The 18686-nt window shown below is 30.9% G+C and overlaps 2 protein-coding genes across 3 annotated transcripts; both read left to right on the plus strand.

Moving 5' to 3' along the window:
- The first annotated feature begins 1553 nt into the window (after nt 1–1553).
- On the plus strand, nt 1554–10145 carry LOC100161202 (lipase 3). Its single transcript, XM_001952515.5, has 8 exons — nt 1554–1978; nt 5209–5407; nt 5580–5694; nt 6642–6885; nt 7693–7863; nt 7971–8055; nt 8168–8310; nt 9055–10145. Exons 1-8 carry the CDS (start codon nt 1952–1954, stop codon nt 9805–9807), a joined length of 1737 nt encoding a protein of 578 aa, XP_001952550.2. The 5' UTR covers nt 1554–1951; the 3' UTR covers nt 9808–10145.
- A 2247-nt stretch (nt 10146–12392) lies between these two features.
- LOC115034511 lies at nt 12393–15312 on the plus strand. Of its 2 annotated transcripts, XM_029491822.1 has the most exons (6): nt 12393–13135; nt 13535–13732; nt 13797–13963; nt 14027–14277; nt 14894–14930; nt 15004–15312. In XM_029491822.1, the coding sequence occupies exons 1-6, from the start codon at nt 13053–13055 to the stop codon at nt 15015–15017; spliced, it is 750 nt and encodes a 249-aa protein (XP_029347682.1). In that variant the 5' UTR covers nt 12393–13052; the 3' UTR covers nt 15018–15312. The 2 variants fall into 2 exon arrangements, with proteins under 2 accessions (XP_029347682.1, XP_029347681.1); XM_029491821.1 differs by having other exon boundaries at nt 14894–15312.
- The last annotated feature ends 3374 nt before the right edge of the window (nt 15313–18686 follow it).

Below are 18686 nucleotides of genomic sequence, written 5' to 3' on the forward strand. Positions count from 1 at the left end.
TTATACATTTAAATTTTTTATTGTTTTTTTAATAATTTATTTACATTTTGTATATTTAGGCCCCAAATTAAGATTTGCACATCAGCCCCATGATGTGTAGTTGCAGAGCTGGCGGTAATGTATAGTTAATGCGCAATATATTTTAATCACAGACTAAGATATAAGATATATTTTATCTTAGTCCGTGACTTAAATTATAAATGCTGCCCCGTCCACGTACCTACGACTGCAGCGTACACGGCAGACTAGCAAACAAGTGTGTAGGTAGGTCGTGTGCAAATAGTATCATCTATATTATATTCATCGCGTCAATATCATGATAATGACGTTATTATTTTCGTCTTACAGTTTGGTTTAGAAAATTAGATTACCGTGGTATTGCGCAATATAATATTCTAATCAATGCTGCCGACTGCCGTCCACAACTGCAGCCGTACACGACAGACAGCAGACAAGTGATCATCGTTATATAACCGCGTACGTACTAGTGTACTACGTACCTCCATTATAAAATACTATAATAAAATTAATGAATATATTATTGCACTCAGTGGCGCCCAAGATATATTTTTCAGGTGTAGCAAGAAAAAAATTTTACCCACCCACGCACCCCCTTACAAACTCAAAATTATATTATTTTATACATTTTATCATATTTTAATTGATAATATTAGTAAATATTAAGGTATTAGCCAATATAAACTGTGATTAATTATGAACATATTTCAAGTTCATTATTTTATGTTATTATACCCGCCCCTTATTTTCAAGGTGTGGCGACCGCTACACCTAGTCATAGGGTTGGACGCCACTGATTGCCCTGTCAATAAAATAATGTAGGTTGGTCGAGTGCAAATGGTATCATCTATGTTATACTCATCGCGTCAATAATATCATGATAATGACGTTATTATTTTCGTCTGTTCACATCGGTCTGATTTAGAAAATTAGATTAATGCGCAATATAATATTCTAATTCAGCGTTTCTTAAACTGTGTTCCGCGGAGATCACTTGAGGGTTCCGCGAAACTCTCATTAAAATCTAAGTCCCGTTAGTCTGTTATTTAAAATATTTTTCGAATTGAATACAGTATACACATTGTTATCATCATTTCTATTGGCAATAATCCTTACGTAAAATCACGCTAAAAATGACTATTGAAACAAAGTAAGGGTTTTTAATTGTCGAGCAGTAAAAATTACTTATTGTCGAAAGCCAAATGAAAAAAATCTAAAAAAGCTAAAAAAAAAAGTAGGGTTTTCACGATAAAAGTGGACTTAAAAAGGGTACGACGGATAAAAAAGTTTAAGAAACACCGTACTGCAGACTACTAGACTAGTAGACACGTGGTCATCGTTATAACCGCGTACGTACTTATATGACCATGCGCAGCAGCTCAGTCGATAATATTATCGCACCATCCATGTAGGTAGGTCGGGATCGCGCCGCGACTGTGGCGCTGCCTACCGCGGCGGAACGCTGTCGCGATACGTCAACAATAATAGTGATAATAGTAATTATAAATGATAATATTATATTACGAGAGTGACTATATTATTATTATCATCGCGGAACTCTCTCGCGCGATCGTCGGCCAAATCATCTCTCGTCCGACGTCGTCGAGTGTGTAATAAACATTAATGTTTGTTATACACCGCGATTCGAATGGCGTCGTGCCCAGACGACTGAATCGTATTATGCGTAAATGTATTTTATACAACGACGATTATTATCGAGCTGTGTGCACATTGCGACCGTCGTCGTCAGGGTTCAGTCGTCGCGTGTGCGGTCGGCGGTGCAGTTCCTAATAAACAAATAATATTAAATTCATAGTACGCGGTTGTCGGATTTCTTCGGCCGTTTTTCCAGACTCACACTCGGACATATTATTAATATCATCATGTGTGTACCAATATTTTGATTCCGTCTGCGATTTTTCTATTTTCAAGCATGACCGAAAATGTTTGCTCGTCCACTGTGAGTACCATATTATTTTAATATATTATTATTATTTCGCTGTGAACTGCACATAATTATTGTATACGTCGTATTCTCGTTCGATCAATTATTATTACCTATTATTAAACATTTATTATTACATTATTATCGTACTCGCGCGACGAAAATTTCAATATCAATGCATTTCACAGTTATCGGACGACGAACCCGCTTAAAATGTACTTGGGTTTATATCATGATTTTTATACGATAAAACCGACTCGTATGGATGAAAAAAAAATAGAAACTGTACATCGACAATCAACTTTCGATTTCGTATCAGTGTGACGATTTAATATTTTCAAATTGTATAACCACCATTGCTATGTACAGATAACGTCGTAAAATACTATTATTATAATATATTATTATGGTCCACAATGTCAATTGATTGCATAATTCATCGACCAAAAATAGTTTTCTTTTATACACCATTGTTAATGGTTTATTATTATGCCAAAAATTACTTAGGTAGGTGGTACACCGACGCCTATGTCTTAAAAAAACTGCTGTGTAATGACTGAAGATAATACTATAATAGATTTGACATTCAGAATATATACTATTCTATAATATTATAATATATCGATACATTTAGCATGCTATAATCATGGTTTTGAAGAAATTTAAATTTTTTAGTGAAAGTACTCATCAACAACAAATCGTATAACCAAATCCGGTATCTGCTGAACTTCAATATTCCATCAATATTTTATTGTTATAGCTGTTAGTAATAACTAATAATTAGGCAGATTTTAGACTGTGGAGCATTATAGCATCTATAGAGTCTACGACCTAGGTTATCTTGATGTCTAATCGTAATTCAAGTGGTTACGATTCGCACGTGAGACATATCGAAAAGATAATTATTTTAAAAATATATTATGATGATAATAAAATGGAATCGTTGTCAAAAAAAGCATGTATACAATAAAACATAATATTATTAACTATGTATTGGGTTCAAAATGATAACACATTAGCACATACAGAATTTAATAATACAACAATAATATGTCGTAAAATAATTAATTTACTAGTTTCAATCACGGTTTTAGATAGATAAGATTCTATCTGTGGTATCAATAGACATGAGTACGAATGTACGATTACATGATTAAATGAATCGTGATTATATGTCAAGTAAAATAAAATTCATAGCACCTATATATTTGTCATAAATAAATCTAATATATTTTCATAAAATTATCTAAGGTTACATAAATTAACCTTCGAATGCCCGATTAAGTTTTTATTTATCTAAAACAATATTTTTCATACTGATTAAATGGATCAGGAATTTGGGAAATTTATTAAATAAATTCTCAAATAATTTTTTATTGTTTAATCTCAAAGAAAACTACGTTACCATTTGAAGCAACATTACGCATGTACCAAGACCTACGTCAATAAAAAAATAAAAATAATGTAATTTTTTTAACATAACATTTATTTTAGTAAAATATCATTAAATTTCCATTTATTGTTCCCTTTAAAAATAATATGTATACACAAATATAATATTACCTATATAACATAAATAATATAAAGTAATTATTTAAGTTACATATTATTAGGGTTAGGATATTTATGCACTAAAAAATGTATGAATATATTATATGCACTTATGCACTAAAAACCAGCTAAATATGCATGAAAAATTTGAAAAATATGCATTAAAGAATAAGCAAATTATTAGACAAAAAATGAAATAAACATAATATGTTATATTATAGACAAATTGAAAAACCGAAAAAAATTAAATAAAAATATAAAAAAAATTAAAAAGAGTTGCATTGAATAATTAAAGTTTGTTTTAAATGTTCCGCTGTAAATCTTTGTCTGTTTGGTGCTAATACGTTTTTGAAACTATTAAACGATAAATCTCTATGTAAAAAATTTTATTTATTTAAATTATTATAAAACAGGAAACGCGCAATATAAGGTACTCTACATCGGTCGTAGACAAGATGGAAACTAACTATAAATTATTAAACGTTTTGTTAAAATATCTGATAAAATTGTAATGGCTCGCAGTTTTAAGTTTTGACTGTGACAATTGACGAGGCTTATTGAAAATTCTATTTAAGTAGGTACCGTATAAGTACCTATAGGTGTAACCATAGTGAATTCTCAACAATAAATAAGTGATAATTTGTGAAATACAAATAATCAAACTTATATAAGATTCAGTAAAATATAAAATTACGGTGTTTTTACAGCATTTTGCATCGAAAACCGTCAAATATTCGCTTAAAAATAGAAAAAACACAAATTATGCACTTTTAAAAAAAAAATGGTAAAATATGCTATTATATGCAAAATAAAATTTTGATATTTTGAATACAGATATCATGAAACATATTTCTGTATAAGAATGGATGCTATTGGACAACCTCAAAAAATATGCAAAATCATAAACATCCTAACCCTACATATTATATTATAATAGCTTCATCTTAGGTATTTTAATTTTAATTTTTTATTTACTAAAAAATTTAAAGTATAACTTTAAAATAATAAAACTGAAATATAATTGAATTTATTGGTAGACATTTATTATAAATAAAAAATACCACCCGGAGTCATGATATATAATATATAAATATACAATGACCATATTATTGTGTACCCATTACTCAACCGACCGTATATCCTAAAGACCTAACATTTTTTCCTAGCTCAACGATTTCCCCTTCTATATTCTTATATAATATGACAGTGAGAAAAAGGTTATCGCACTCTAAATAATTGTTTAAGCTAATATTTTCATTATCAAAAGTATTTTTATTTTTTAAGGCTTATTTATTGTACGGGCGTACAAAACTACCCGGTTAAACAAAATATTAACTATGGTTTTCGATACTTGAACTAATTAATAAATTCTGATTATTTTACTGTATTTTTTCAATCTGGAAATAAGTATAAAAACACATGAAAAACTACAAAATTACGTCTTATTACTGCATAGTTTGGTATTATTAAGTGCACCTACGTATAATATGTTGTATTTGCAATTTCAGTTATTATATACCTATACAATGTATTACAATGTATGTATTATACACTATACAGTATAGACATATATTTGAACGATGTTAAGTCCTATAACGCCCCAGCCCCGGTAGTAAAATTGTACTTTATAATAAGATATATATAGGTATATATGTATTTAAATTTTTTTGATGATTCTCTACAATTTGTATTAGGTTGAAATCGTCAAAAACAATGGATATGCTGTTGAAGTACACAATGTCGTCACAGAGGACGGTTACATCCTGGAGTTGCATCGCATCTCGGAAAACAAAAGCGGACATAAACCCACTAGGAACCATCCGGTGTTCGTACATCACGGCGTTCTGGGGAGTTCAGCCGATTGGGTACTTGGCGGAGCTGATATATCGTTACGTGAGTGAATCATCGATTTCAATAAAAAAATTGCTCGATGGAAATGTATATTATTTTCGAATTTGTTCGCCGTGCTTATAGGTACCTTTAGTTGTTAATATCGTGCTTTTTATGTAGTATTATAACTATATTATAATTAATTATTATACATTATAATAATATAATATTATAGCGATGCAACTATCCGATGCCGGGTACGACGTGTGGTTGGCTAACTGCCGGGGTAATACCTACAGTAGAAAGCACTCGACGATGACTTCCAAGCAAAGGGAATTTTGGAATTTTAGGTAAAACTTATAATTATGTATTATTTGTATTTTTGTTCATCGTGGGCTTACGATACGCTGTGTTTGTACAATCAAGCCCGGATTAAGGGGGGTCCAGGGGGGTCCCGGGCCTTGATAGTTAGAATTTATTAAGAGGTCTCAGATTTGTCCATTACTTTTTTCGTTATAGGCTAAAACAGTGTAATATTACCCAAAAAACACTCGATGATTATTTAGCGAGGAAAAAAGCTTGTAAATTATAATTTAAAATAAAGTGATATATATTATTCATTATTTATTGCTATTTGGGGCCGGAGTGGCGCAGTGGTCACGCAGTTGATTACGACTCACACAGTCATCGGTTCGATTCATAGCAAAGTGCAAAAAAAATGTGTGTGATTCTACGCAGTCACCATTTTCCCGTGCTGTCGTCCGATTGCGTCATCCGGTTTCCAACTAGGTCCCACTCCACTGGGAGTGAAGACCGCACATGTCTCCTCTTGGAGAAGGGGGGTAGTATCATGCATATAGTGATATATACATAGATAAATAGATCACATGATCTCCCTACTACCCACTTGTGATAAGCATTGTCAAAGACCTTGAGGTCGTTACAATGAACAAATATAGAAAAAAAAAAAAAAATTTATTGCTATGTACCTAATATCTATATATATATATATATTATAACAATACCTAAAATTAAATAATAATATATACATTTTTTTTCGTACCTCATTTAAAACTTTGGCCCCTGGGCCTCAAAATGTCTTAAACCGGGCTTGTATACAATCATTATTCATGATTGTATGTGTATAATATACTGATTTTACATTTTAACGTCATTAGGATAAATAATTATCATACCAACCTTTTTACATTTTGACAATAATAATTAATATATTATACGTATTACGTACCTACCTACCTGTATAATAATATAATATACCATAATGATGGTTGTAAAGCTTACACGAAGTCGGAACGTTCGATTTGCCAGCTTCGTTGGACTACATTCTTATGAAGACCAATGCCCCGCAACTCCACTACGTAGGCTATTCAATGGGCACCTCCGTGTTTTTCATAATGGCTTCTGAAAGACCCGAATACCATCATAAGATTAGGTCGCAAATCAGTCTCGCACCGGTAGCCTACTTGTTCAACACAAGATCGTCTGTAAGACATATCGCTCCGTACGCGGAGAAGATGAATGTATGTATACTGTTTTTGATCAATAGATATAGTAATAATTTATATCAACTTAAAAACATGAATGGCTATAAAAAATAATATTGCTTTTAGATTCTCATTATCGCTCGTATTGTTTATCTGTTGACAAAATCTTCAATGTTCATAGACGTTATCAACATTGTTTTATCGCATAAAAACTTTGAATTGGGTGGGGCTGAGGAAATGTATGTAACTTTGAGTATTTGCCAAATATCAATTTAATATACACAGAGTGATTCAACAAACATGCTCATCCCCTTTATTTTTTTAATAATGCAGTTATTCAAAATCTGATATTTGGAATCTTTAAATAAAGCCTTTTAACATTAACGCCCCCTTTTATACTGTACATTATTTAGTGGACATTCTTTTCAAAAATATCGATGTTCCCAATTCAAAATTCGGACGAGTGATTTCTCAGTTATTAAAATGTTTATTCTAAGGATAATACTCCTTAAAGTGGTTTGACAAAAGTATGAATCGTTAACATTGATTGCGATCAGATAGTCATATTCAAATTTAAATAACAAATTAATTGGTATGGATATACAATCTTAATATAAGTTTATATATATTGATAAACAACCTGCTGATTTTTCATTCAAACTTTTTTTAAGGGACTTAATTATAATGTTGAAATTTAAATTATACAAGATATTTTTTTTTCAAATAAAATTATATAGGTATAATAGTGATAATAATAATTTAATACGATAATTAGAACCAGAAAATATATTAATCTTCTTAAAAAACTAGGTAAATACATACATTTAATTGTTTTTTGTTTAGATTATGTATCAATGGGTTTCGAATGGAATGTTTTTACCTCAATCGAGGATGCAATCATTTTTGGTAACCAACACGTATGGAGAAAAAATTGCACGGACTTTGTTTTGCCAAAAATGCATATCTTATGCAGTGTCTTCCGTGTGTGGTAGTGAAACGTATATTTTCGACAATGTAATAATTATATTTTATGAATTCGTTAGCAATATTACACGAGGAAAATCTATCATTGAAATGGTTATTGATATATTTTGTTTGTCGTCATGACGTGTTATATATAGACATTAATACCACTCGTCATTGAACACTTTCCGGCGGGAACGTCGTCTAAACTAACCACACATTTCTCACAGCTTATAATGAAAGGTAATTAATTACGAAACAGTTACTATGTAAGTATGTAATCATTGTACTTAACATTATGTTTTATATAACGCTTTTGTCATTTTATTTTTGTGCTTTGAAATTCACTGTGCAGACAGTTTTAGTCGGTACGATTACGGGCCAATCATGAATTTACAGCATTACAATTCTACCGAACCTCCAACGTACGACTTGAGTTCCATACAAGTGCCAATTGCGTTGATATACGGAAAAAACGACGTATTGACGGACGTGGAGGTGAGGTTTTTCCAGAAATTCTTGTAAAATTATCGCCTGTAGTTATATTAATTAGGTAGATGTGGGGTAGGTTGTTGTAAATTAGGATCAATTACAAACAGTATTCATATACATTTTACATATAAGATCAATGTATATCATTATAATATATTCATTATATCTCAATAACAATTAACATGAGAATTCCTGAATATGTTAAGGTATTTTATTTAAAATAAAACAGTTATTACTTATAAGTAAGTATATAATTTGAGATCCACCAACTATATGTATTTTTATTACATAATTTATTCAAATTTCGAAAATTTTCAAATTACTTTTCAGTTAGAAACCAATAAAAAGTTTTTATTTTTATAGCTAACATTAAAAAATATTATTAGAAAATTCCCAACAAGTTTTGCGCCTTTATAAAAAAAAGGACAACACGGACACCTGGATAGTATCATTATTTTTTATTTGATTTAAAAATGTTTACGATATTTGATACATTTAGCGGTTTTTTAACAATAATTATTAAATTTGATTATTTGTATATAATATTGTGTGCTCTAGTATGACACACCGTCTCCGCTCAGAATCGTTTTTCGTATATGCAATGATTTATAATTGAATTAAAATCTAACTCATCCATTACAATGACATACTCGACAACTACCGTACAGCATCGCGGTACTCACTTGTCCACCTTATTTTTATTCAATGACTACCTAGTACGTACCTTTATCGTGTTATTTTTGCGTGCAGGACGTGATGAGACTGAAATCACAACTTCCGAAACTGATGGACTTCGTTCCGGTCGACAGCCCTCGTTGCAATCACGTGGACTTTTTGTGGAGTCTAGACGTGACAAAACAAGTAAACGCGAAGGTGGCGGAAATACTGCAGAAGACCGACCACGCGGACTGGGAGTATACAGGTCCCCCCTCGGGCTCCTGTACAGATACCGACGGAACGGGTGGTAACGACAGTCAAACGACCAAAGAACGACAGCCAAACTCGACGAGTGACCATAACGTATACGTAAACTTTGCCCCGGGCCCAGATTGCCCGGCGATGAACTCATCGGGCGGAACTCCGGTGCAACAGGACGAGTCAGAGCTCGTGCGAGGTCGGAAGCTGATACAAAAATTACAGCTGTTAGACAACTTGATCGTGCTGTTGAAGTCCACCGAAACGAAGTACCACCGACTACGGGACGGTTTGACCAGAGAATTTTCTGAATGGACTCGCGGCGCCCGAAACGAGGCCGGAACTCATCACGGCGCCGAAATTGACGCTGTGGCGGCGGCCGGGGTGGAAGATACCGTGGTCGGGGTAAAAACCGAACAAACCACCGCGACGTTGCGCCGCATCGGTATCGGAAAAGTCAGTGACTTTGTTGATTATTGTAACGGTCTAAACCGCATGGACGACCGGACGGCGGCAGGACGCGCGCTTTACACCACGTTCAGTAGTCTCGGAAGAGCGATCAGGTTCTTGAAGTTGCGTTATAAATAGACGGTTGTTTTCAAGGGACCCCTTTCACAAAAATATATGTGTTCCAGTTTATGTGATTTGTTAAAAATTATATGTATTGTAAAATGTGCACCTTTAAATGCGTAAATGCGTTATACTATACATGATATAGAACTATAGAAGTGAGCTCATATACGCCTTATTTGTTTGCTATATTATGTACTTTCAACCAAAGATTTTGTTTATTTAATAGGTTAAAGGACTATGCCTAGTATCAAGTACGACATAGCGTCTATTATATATTTATATTGTTTACCGGTTATCATGATCTGTAAGGAGATTATTTGTTAATAATAAAATTATTTTATGATTTAATATTATTATTATTGTAACGTTCTATTCCTCCCTGTTAGATCTAACTTGGAGTTTGGATCATTGATATGGGGTGAAAATTCGACCGATTAACTGGTTGACATTGTTCAATATAAATTCCTAAAATCAATTGTTAGCTGTTTAAATTTACCGATCTCCAGAGAATCAATGTCATTAGTAGCAGACTCTATTTGAAATCAGTCATCTTATTTATTTAGTATCTCCTTAGCAATATTGATTGTCCCGAATTGTTAAGTTAGATTGGTATTTCAACTCATAATGTTATTATTTAATTAGAAACTCAAAATTTATGTTTTGTGCCTTTAAAAAAAAAAAATTTGTACCGGATTTTTCCGAGACCGCTTACGCTCTGTAACCTAATTTAGTAATTTGTAATGATGTTTATTTTTTTATATGTCTCGTGATCGATCAGAATGAAAGCTTTGTCTTTATTTTCAAATTAAAACCATTTATTATACCTTTCACAATATGTGTTAAGTATCTACCTAATTTAAACTAAAACTTTATATAGTTATATCGTACCTATATATTATTTTCTTCTTTCTGTTTTTGGCTGTTAAGATTATAATTATAATTTAAAGTAAAACAAATGTATGATATTAACACATGTGCACAACAAAAATGCTATTGCTCAGTTTTTCATATATCATCATAAAATGTATTCTCTTATTAAATTCAAAATTGTATTTAAAAACAAACAATCCCCTCTCCTAAAAACAATTACTAATAGCTATAGTAAGCTAGTTAGTATAGCATGTAGCATTACATCCAATTATGCAAAACATACGTATAGGCATTGATTATTGATTGTTTTAATTCAAATAACGTAGATACTTCAAAGTTCTATCAAATATTTAAAATATTTGTATTAGCATATTAAAGTCATGGTTGCAAAATTTTCAATATTTTTTGGCTCTTCTTGAGTCCCCCGACTAACATCCCTTTTTTCGTTTTTTTACGCTGTGGTACCTATTGCCCCAAGGTGGGTTGAACCGTTTACACAATACTTACCCCCGTTTAACATCGTTTGTTGAACGCGCCACAAGACTAGTACCGATTTTGAACTTGTGTTTTATTTCGGACTGTTGGAATTACTATTACAAATATAGTATAAACATATGGTAATTTATTACGAATAAAAACTACAATTTAATTTTATGTAAGCTAAATTTACTTTTCAGACCACTGTGCGACGGCTAGCTTGGCGAAGTGACATTTATAAGTTATTAAATGTATTATATACTAACTTTGAAGTGTCATAACTTCGAAACTATGTCCGAGCCCCAAATTCTAACTTCACCAACGTTTTCAGCGTACTTAACTGCAAAAGTTTCAGAAAAAAAAGGTGTCCCGTAAAGTATAAGTATACCTACCTCAATTTCTTACCAATTAATAGAAATTGTACTAGGTATTAAAAATGTCTAATTGTGGTAAATGTATATCATGGTGAATCAAATTGTGTTCTCTCCCCAGTTCTCTCTCAAACAGGTGAATTAGCGCTATCGATGTAATGTACCTATTGTAATGAGACTAGATAGACTTAACATACGGTTATAGTTTTATAAATCAATTGGTAGAAACTGACCAGCTGGTTTCTGTTTAATCAAGTGATGAAACACTGCAAGTGTACGCTCATTGTTCAATAATTCTTCTCCTTCGGTTGTGTTTTCTTGTGTAGCTTTGTGTTTCTGCTTTTGATTACGTCTTCCGCGTGACATTATTTATGTTGTGATTTTGTAAAATACTCAAAATATGTCAATTAGATGCTAAACACTATTAGCTTTTACTTGAAAAGGTAAATTAACAGAATAACTACAGAAATATAAAAACGATATATTTTTATTTTAAGTTAAAATATTCAATATTGGTCACTGGAAAAAACTCAAGAAAGTAACAAAGATTCACAGCGTCTCAGTTAGAACTAAGTAAAGGTCCGAAAAGGGTACAAAACAATCAACTGGCAACTACGGACTTATTTTACGTAAAAATAGTTTATACCATGGTCCATGACTAAAATGTAAAAGCCGGCTTTATCCGCACATAAATGTAACCAGGCGGCATGAATTAAGAATATACACAACGAACCTGTGACAAGTGTTGCCCGCACCTTCTTACGTTGTGGCAGGACTACTAGCGCTTTATAGGGTTGTTCTGTGACAACCGGGAGAATATGGAACTAAATGATAATAGTTCATTATTCTCCCGGTTAACACAGAACAATACTGTAAAGCGCTAGTAGTCCTGTCGCAACGTAAGAAGTTATTGCGTCGAAAATATGACATTGTCAACCATAATACTGCTCCGATAGTCCGATATCAATTACTTCGAACATAAACTATACCGATATTATAATAAATTACACCGACGTATTTGATGATAGAGATAATAGAGATAAATACTAAACTACACGATGAGCACGATTTAAGTCTTAAGATAGTAAAATCTATAGACCCATTTTATTTTTTTATAGACCCATATTCTTATTCTATGTATAGTCCTATTAATTTAGTAAAAAGCACGGTGTAGAGAAGTGGTAAAAAGTATAAAATAAACCCTAACTATAATAATAGTAATATACACAGACTTAAATACATACCAGACTATAATATACTTCTATTATAGAAGTCTGTGGTAATAAAGTAGTATGTCTACACATGCACAAAAGATGATAGTGATTGTGATAACCACTGAGATAACTAATAAATGAAATATATGAGTATAATATTATTTTAACTAACCGTCTTCTTTAGTTCTTCTTAGATCAGTTTTCATGCCATTGCCCATTGTTAACCGAGTTAATATATTATTAAAATTATACATTTTGTTATTTCTATTTTCATTTGAGTAGGTATTCTGTGGTATTCTGTGGTATTCTTTAAGTACCTATTGTAAAAATGAATAAAATTGCGAAGTCGTACAAATGTTGCATTTTATGTCTGAAGTCGCCAAATAAAGTACCTGGTCTTAAATTGCATCGGTATGTATACTTTAATATTATTATTTATTTTTACCTTTATTCCTGTAAAGCGTAGAACATTTTTGTTTATTAGCTTAAAGAGTAGCTAGCTTCAATACAAACTCGATCTTGACTTTTTATTTTGGTGGGTGAATATTCAGTATACAGTGTGTATTGGAAAGAACCAATGATTCAATCATTGTTGTAATAAGTATATAAATGCATGCATATTTTGTACTTTTTACAGCATATACTTCCTGGCCCTAATTATTAGTAATTAGTATTTTATGGTATAAAATATGTTTATAGCTGATTTATATTTATATATTTAGTAGTGTAGAATAACTTGATCACTTTATATTGTATTACCTAATCAATTTCTTGGAACTACTTTAATTAAAAACATATTTAAATTTACAGATTTCCAACAGACAAAGTAAAAATAAATGTGTGGTTAAATGCTTGTGGCTTAGAAGCTGAAGAATATTTACCAAATCGAAGGTTATGTTCCAGACATTTTGATAAAACATGTTATACCAAATCTGGTTCTCGTTTAAAATTAGATGCGATTCCTACAAAATATTTAAAAGGACAAATCATACGACCATTTTTTCAACTGTAAGAACTGTTTATTTAGAGCAAATTATATACCATTTTAAGTATGCATTATTATGTTAAATAGATCTAAAGACAAAACAACAAATGACGACATAAATTCTACTTGTGAAACTGATCAATTGACTATTCAGCCATCGGAGTCTGAAACAGTAAATATTAGTAATGAAATTTGTTCAATTAATGAGTCAATTCATAAAGTTGTAAGCCCTGTGTCTACTCATGAACTGCAAGGTGAATAATAAAGATAATATTTATGTTATTTATAATTAATAATATATGCATATTTAATTTTAGTTGTTGCAGAAACTCTAAAAAAGAAAAAAAATTTTATTGGCAAAATAAAAACACCTGACTTTGCTACACCCAAAACAGACAGAAAGAGTTTCATATTAGCTAAAACTCACATTAAAATGCAAAAAAATAAAATTCAAATTCTCAACCAGAAAGTTAACAGTTTAAAAAAAGAGTTATCTTCATTAAAATTATTAATGAGTCATCTAAAACAAAAAAAAGTTTTAAGTAAAGAGGCCCATGATAATATTTTGGTAAATGTTTACAAGTTTTCTTCTAGTTAGATACCATTGATTTTATAATATACAGATACACCATACTATTGTTGATATTTGAAGCTTTTAATTTCTGTCAGCCACTACGTTTGCTGTATCGATTTACATTGGGCTTAATGCATATAATGTGTATTATCTAAGCTTCCAATATTAACTATACTATATTTCTACTTTAGGATGGCTTACCTGTATATTATAAAATCAATTTAGATTGTAGACACCTATAATTTGTTTAAGTATTAAGAATTGTTATCATTGCCACTGCTAAATGAAATTAAAACTGCCAGTGAAAATGACAAATAGTTTAATTTAGTTGTGCAGCCAGGATTTTAAAATGGGTAGGGGAAGGGCAAAGCCAAAATATTTTGAAAAAATACTCAACAATTAACAATCATAATAATTATTTTTTTTTTTATATTTACTGATGATGAAAAGTCAAATGAGAGTTTTGACCCCTCCCTTTGAAAATTCCTAACTAAGCCACTGTTTTATACTCAATTTATATTTTTATTGTTATTATTAATTTAATGTAATGTTTTTAAATATATTAATTTTTTTTTTATGTCAACGATATGGGGACCGGTCAATATCGTAGGAAGTTCAACCAAGAATTCAGAGAAAAATTAAAAATGGTAACAATCAATGGGTTTATAAAGAGTCAAAGGATACAGTGAACAGTGACTAAGACATGTAATGAATTGTTAGGACTTCTAAATTGAAAACCGAAAGGAAAAAGTCTACAGAGTTGTTCACGATAGAGATGGATGGATGTCATAGAAAAATATTTGGAAGACCTTGGACTTTGGAGCATAGAATTAGAGGGAGATAGTACAGGATCAAGACAAGTTGAGTGAATTGGTGATGGCGGAAAAAACTCTTGGAGAGTTATGAAGGCCGGAAGAAGAAGAAATTTTATTTTATGTAGAATACAACAACTGATTCTGTTAGAGTAATTATAATATTAATAGAGGTTTGAAAGCTAAGAATTCAAAATATACTGCAACTATACGTAATTATGCTCTCACACTACAATAATTTTATTTTTCAAAAGCCTATGATTTTATAAGGGAAACCTTAAAAAGGTTGTAAAAAATTTGGTTTATTTTGTTCACTAGTATGTAATAATTGTCGAGGTTCCAAATGGGTTACTGAATAATGGATTATATTGAATTTGAATTCTATGATATAATAGGTATATCATTGTATAAGAAAAACGATTCTGAGCGAAGAGAGTTTGTCAGTCTGGATATTTCATATTGCTATTATTTATTATAGCCTGTAAGTTGAATTAATATTATAAATTACAATAAAATACTTAGCTAAAATCGTTGTTTTTATTTTTATTAGTTTCTATGGTGATAACTGATAAACTAAGCAGAAGAAATATTATAATCCTGTTTTTAGCGGTGTTTCGTAATAATAATAATTCTTTTTAACATTTTTGAGTAAGTAGAAGACTGCCATATTTTGAGATGTGGCTGAATTGTATACAGAAGTTGATTTTAAGACAGCCATAATGCCATATACTAAAATACGGCGGTATTGCATTTCATATGGTAGCTGCATAGTGCATATAACAAATTATAAAATGCAATACCAGCTCAATTCTAAATATTGCTGTTTTGCACTCAAGATGTCACACAACAATTAGATTTTATTTACTGCAAGAACACCACAAATCGAAATAAAGCAGTCTTGAATTTTGACTTCAGTGATTAATTGGATAAATTTGAAATAAGTATACTCCCATAAAGTAAACGCATGGCTCTCTTGCTTTGAAAATTGGCTAAAAATGTAATAATTCAATTCTGACACTATCTTTATAGTGGTTTAATGAAAAATGATGTTAAATGTGCCGTTCTCGCATTTAGTAGAGCTATTTTTTCACTATTCAAAAATAGTATTAACACAAAATTGATGAATTTTGAGTTGTAATACATATCTTTCTTCTTCATCTTCTTGGGTATTTATATTATTTTATATATTATTATTATTATTATATCTATCTATCTATATTATATTATTATATAAATAAAAATGAATATCACTTTTTTCCGCACTCGTAATCTTGATTAATAATAATAATACAATAAAACTCATAAAAGCATTGATACTTCTGATTAAACTCTTGAAATTCCCATTAGATGCAAGATATATTATATATTTTAATATTTTTTTTATATATTCTTAATAAAAATCTTAATATCTCCCAAAAAATACATGACATTTGATATTAGAATTAATATATCGCTCATTAGAGAATTGATATTTCAGAGAATAACATAAACTTCTCATAAAATACTTAAGAATTCTTATTTAATATATAACATTTGAACATTTCTCATTAGAGGATTGATATTTCTTCAACAATCTAATTTTCCTATAAAATCCTAGACAATTTCATAAATTCTGTGACATTTCAAATAGAATCCTTTACACATCTCATAAGTTCCATAACATTTTACTTTGAAGAATCGATATATCATAGAACAGAGTACATTTTCAATAAAATATCCTTGAATTATCCCTTAAAAAGACATGGTAAGTCTTATGAATACTTTAATACATCCAATTAAACTCTTCATATTTCCCTTTAAATGCAAGATATATTCTAGAAAAGTATAATCTCTAATATATTACTAGCCAATTCTTAGTAAATCTATGATTTTTTCCAATATAATTTTGATATTTCAGAAAAGCATAAAACTCCAATAAAATTCTGCAATTTCCACAACACCACAAATACCATTGCAGGGCTCATCTTTAAATTGTAATGCTTAGCAATGTTCTGTAGGATTATGATTTACTATTTATGTATTATCTACTCGTATTTCAATGTCATCATTGATTTCTGTCTTAAATCTTCATATTTTTCAAATCTTTTTTTACTTAATGTATCTCTTCCAATATTGTTTTTTTTACCCATTGATTTGTATTGAACATATGTCTTATACTTCTGGGTCGACCAAATTTATGTTATAATATATATTATACTTAACAACTACCAGTCAATAAATTTTACTATAAACTCCTATCCATAGATAATTAAGTGATGACCTGGACGAAGACTTGGTAACTAACCTCAGCTAGTATATTAATATAATATAATTATAAAACAAATAATAGTATAATATAAGATATTTTGTGCTATACTCGTTTAATGGAACCAATTATAAAGATAATTTATTTTTATTGATAATATAATATATTTCCTGATATAATATTTAAAAGGGTCTTACCATGTTTTTTACCATGAATCTCTTGGCATGATATTGCAGTATTTTTGATCTTTTCTCGATGCACCTTGTTGTACCAGAACAATATACACATAATTTCCACAACACCACAGGTGTCGACACATTCATTAATAATATAAACAAATAAATATCAAATATAAAATAACATAGGTATTATAACAAAAACGTTTATTCATGTAAATTACAGCAGCATAGCATAGCATTAATTTTTGGTAGGTATATAATACAATTTATAGATATTTTTACATAACATTATTACATTGTTATTAGGTACATTATTACGTTATTAAATTATTAGCACAGAATATGAATAATACACTTTTACAATATTACCGCGAAACGGCACAAAACAAGTGGCGAAGAGCCGACGGTGGTACTGATAGCGGTGGGAGGGGACGTTTAAAACTATATTATACATTATTATACTGGCCCATGTGGTCAATAGAACCACAACAACAAAATAATTGCCCGACGAATTTCTTCGTCCGACTCCATAACAAACGGCGTGGACGTTTGTGTTTGGCCGTGATTACTGCAGGACCTCCATCCGTGTCTTGCGTCGTATTCAAAACCGGCATGTCCTGCAGGAGGTGACAGACGGCAATCCTGAATTGGGAGCATCGCCAACTAATATTCGGCATTGATACACATGACCTGCCATCCAGTGAACCCTCGAAATCACGATGTTCTGCAGACGGTCCCGGTCTCTGGATATCGCTGGTGACCTGCAATAAATTAAGATTTAGAGTGGATCGCCACCCTGCAATCTCTGGAGCTGAAGAATTTAAGCCCATTACGACTATGTTTGCAGGGGCGTCATTTCAGTTTTTTTTAAGGTTTGCAAACAATTAAAGAGGCCAATTTTTTCCCACCTCCAGGCCAATCGTTAAAAAAACGTTTCTAGTGTTTTCAGTTTTTCATTACAGTATCAAAAACATACTTACTTAATAAAAACATATTTTTATAGTTAACACATTACATTTTACCGTTCATACATTCTGTGTATATACTGTATATAGTGTATAGTAAAGATATTTTTAGATAGAATAGATGCATATTATTATTATAATATTATGTCTTTTGTCTATCAGTAACCGGGGGCGGACTGGCCCAGGGTGCTATACACCAAGT

This window comes from Acyrthosiphon pisum, chromosome A3, assembly GCF_005508785.2.
Source record: "Acyrthosiphon pisum isolate AL4f chromosome A3, pea_aphid_22Mar2018_4r6ur, whole genome shotgun sequence".
NCBI lineage: Eukaryota > Metazoa > Arthropoda > Insecta > Hemiptera > Aphididae > Acyrthosiphon > Acyrthosiphon pisum.